The sequence below is a fragment of the Pyxicephalus adspersus genome, unplaced genomic scaffold (assembly GCF_032062135.1).
Source record: "Pyxicephalus adspersus unplaced genomic scaffold, UCB_Pads_2.0 Sca2689, whole genome shotgun sequence".
NCBI classification, from domain to species: Eukaryota; Metazoa; Chordata; class Amphibia; order Anura; family Pyxicephalidae; genus Pyxicephalus; species Pyxicephalus adspersus.
In genome coordinates, this window is record NW_027319695.1 from 1 (window position 1) to 3,700 (window position 3,700).

The window sequence follows — 3,700 nt, forward strand, 5'->3', positions numbered from 1 at the left end:
GGGAATTTGTAAGGGGAATTTGGGAATATGGTAAGTGTTTTTTTTCATTAAAAAAAGTATATAAGACCTACCCTGAAAATAAGACCTAGTGTGTTTTTGGAAGCCCAAAAAAATATAAGACAGTGTCTTATTTTCGGGGAAACACGGTATGTGTATGTAAAATGTTAGAATACAAGAAATTAGGTACAATGGGTCTGATTTATTAAAGCTCTCCTAGACTGGAGAAGATACACTTCCATTGCTGAACCTGAGTGATCCAGCAAACCTGGAATGGATCTCTTACAAGCTATTTGCTATTTATTAGCAAATGTTTTAATCCTGGACCAGATCCATTCTAGGTTTGCTGAATCACCCAGGTTCATTGATCCTCTCCAGTCTTTGGGGGCTTTAATAAATCAGGCCCTTTGAGAGAACTACTTTTAGTCACTGTGAAAATGGAGTAATTGACAGGGTAAGGGCCTGTATGAACAGTGATCCCTGAACAATGAGAAAAGGCATGCAGAAAATGACTGCAAACAGTTGGGTATTGCCCACAAATGGGAAGAGTTTCCAACCACTCAAGGTTCATGTAGAGATGCATAAGTAAACAGAAATGCACAAAATGTGTCCAAGGTCTGTCTGGACTAAATAGACAGACACCTAATCTGTGGTCTGAGGAATACTACGGTGGGACATGGAATAAATGAAAAATAGCAGATAAAGACCCAAACATGGACCACATCTGTAAAAACTCATTTAAACTAGCAAAACATGCTTTTTGTGCCAGGGTCACAAATGTTTGGCATCAATTAGAAAAGGAAATCGGCAAATAGTGAAGGCACTGAGGGCTTCTAGTTATACATATTTTGACTGAAACAGTCATACATGCATACACCAGATTGATTCCTCATAGGAGCAAGGCAACAAGCAAACGTAACTGATATACCTACTATGTACATGATTCATTGTTCATTGGCCATTGTTCTGTGATTACAAATATTTTGTTGAGCATAATGTGGTAGGATTCAATCTTAAAAATTCCTATATTCTATTTGGAGTTTTCACTCACTTAAAACGGACAGAATACAATACAACATCAGAACATGTTGAGACGAATGGGAAGACTGGAAAGTGAAGATATTCCCTGATCAACCAATTAGATTCCAGCTGTCACCTTTCTACTGTAAGTTACAAAAGTTTTATTCAGTAAGACAGCACAAAGGACAATTGGATAATGTAAAGTGCAACTATTCATATAGGCAAATCAAAATTTAGCTTCCTCAAAATCAGATCATTGAAAAATGAATTCTGAAGAACTGATATGTGTAACTTTACTATGGGCACAAAACACTATGGCATATACAAGTGTAGATTGCCTTTCATTTCATGCTTGATGCATTAAGACCAAGGTCTCACCTTGTGGTTAAGAATGTCATTCATCCTTCGTGTGGCTTCTGAGGTGTGAGATTCCGGGAAACATTTTTTTGGGATGACACCATATTTTTCTATATAAAAATAGGAGGAATGTTGAAGAATATTTATTATTAAAATAAATAACAGAATGATCACATTTAAAAAGTATATGAACATGGAGTGGGGAAGGGTTAGAGCTTTTGTCAGGGTTTTACAGCTAGATGAATTTCCCCAAGGTTGACAAAGTTTTACCATACAGGAAGTGACAACGGTTTAACCGTAACAGACAGATATGTAAAAGGATTTTCTTTAGTTGAGTAGGTACAGGCTTGAACCCATGTCACATTTTTTTCTCTCTGTGTCACTGATGCAGATTTTCTTCAAGTCTTGCTGACGATGATCTTGAAGATACTAGCATATTTGTAATCTGATCCAGACATGGAAAATATCATTGAAATACATGTCCACAAAGGGTTTACATTGGTGTGCATTAAACGCCTTCAGAAATACTTTGTTAAAGTTCAAAGAAAAAGTAACGGCATCAAAACTGGGCAGAACATACTGCACAAATGGAAGAACTGTGAGTAGACCACATCCTCTCACTACAGTTTGCAGAAAACTGTAGGGGGAAGGGGGGCAGATAAAAGACCAATCACCCCACACAGTATATAGCAGTGACAGGTCTTTATTACAGGAAGTTTCTGGACAAAGTACAGGAATAAAACTATTGGTGCTGAATTCTAACGCAATGTCAGCTAAAAGCAGGTTCAGGACTGTGCTAAATCATGAACACGGAGACCAACTACTGTATTGATAACTCTTACCAATGAGATTTACCAGCATATCCCACTGTCCCCCATCATTGGTGGGGTTTGAAAGAAGGAACTGCATAAGTCTTCCATCAACTGGCTCATTCAGATGTGCAGTTTCAACAAAGGCATTTAGAAAATAGTTGCAGCGCTCTACCTGTGGAGGAGATAGAAAACTAGTAAAAATACTGCGAGGTGAAACAAATTCTGCTAAATAATATGTATTTATTCTGCTATATTATTTATTATACTCTAACCATGGTTACACACCTTGTCCCAGAAAAACAGATAGGACTGACTGAACTCAAACTCTTCAAGGTTAAACTTCTTTATAAAAGGCAATCTCATAACATTGAGACAGGAAAAGATCCAACACCGTCCTGAAAGCCAAAGAACATTATTAAAAAAACAAACAAAAAACAAAACTCATTTACTTAAAATGTTTTTTACTCAAATATTAGAACTGTATCACAAGTAAACACTGGCTCAGATATCAGGTGCCATGCTGGAGGCTCTGCCAAGTAGCGTAGACTCTGAATATAAGCAAGCACCATCAAACAAGACGTCAAGCTCCCAGCTCAAGGAACCCCTAGCAACCCCATGAACAAATCATATGGTTCCACAAAACCCTAGTTGGGAACGGCTGCAGTTATATACACATAGCTCAATACAAGCACATTACTGCAATGCAGAGGTGTGAAGCTGAAATGAAATTCCTTAGTGCAATCTCTACTGAAAATGAAGACTTTTTTGAGATAGAGCGAGTACTGCCTAGAACTTCTTTTCCAATGTGTTTTCCAAATCAAACAAGCAGATAAAAAAGGTTTCAGAAGCACAGGACATTATGGGAAATCTTCCCCACCTGGGACATTAAAAACTTAGTAGTAATAACTCTTCAAAATTAAAGCTGTTTTTATTGTTGTTCCCAGAATGACAACATTTGGTTTACCACATTTTGTAAATCTCAATGAAAGACTTTAGTGGTTATAACAAACCGATGAGGCCTACCTGAGTTCTTCTGGTTGGTGACAGGCTTGCCCTCTGCAGGGATGGTGTGCTGGAAGACATGTGTGCTCTCCTGAACCGTCTGTCTCTGTAGACACACCTCCAGTGGATCACTGTTTGAGGCAACATTCTGAGCCAGTAGAAAATGTGGATTAGACTTCAGCTTCTTCCTGAAGGAAGCGGTCTTCTCCAAACTCAAACCTAGGAGACAAGACATAAGTATAAATAATTGGGTTATTATCATGTCATACTTTTGTGTGGTGACATCTTTGTGACACCTAGTGGCATGTTCTGGAACTGCATTTGTCTCTGGTTTGATAGTTTAGAGCAGTAATTTTCAACCACCCTGCCGCGGCACACTAGTGTGCCATGAGGGATCTTTAGGTGTACCGTGGGAAATTATCCAATTACCATTGTCGAGTGTCTGTGCTGTAGTGACTGGCAGAGTAATGTAATACTCTTCCATGTCAGTGGGTGGCAGTAGGTAACAGTTT

General features: G+C 38.4%; 1 protein-coding gene across 1 annotated transcript; it reads right to left on the reverse strand.

The window, feature by feature from the left end:
* Positions 1-1,355: 1,355 nt before the first annotated feature.
* Positions 1,356-3,423, reverse strand: LOC140321346 (bleomycin hydrolase-like). Its single transcript, XM_072398140.1, has 4 exons — positions 3,210-3,423; positions 2,472-2,581; positions 2,217-2,358; positions 1,356-1,484 (listed from the first exon to the last, which is right to left on the reverse strand). Exons 1-4 carry the CDS (start codon positions 3,421-3,423, stop codon positions 1,378-1,380), a joined length of 573 nt encoding a protein of 190 aa, XP_072254241.1. The 3' UTR covers positions 1,356-1,377.
* Between the last annotated feature and the right edge of the window lie 277 nt (positions 3,424-3,700).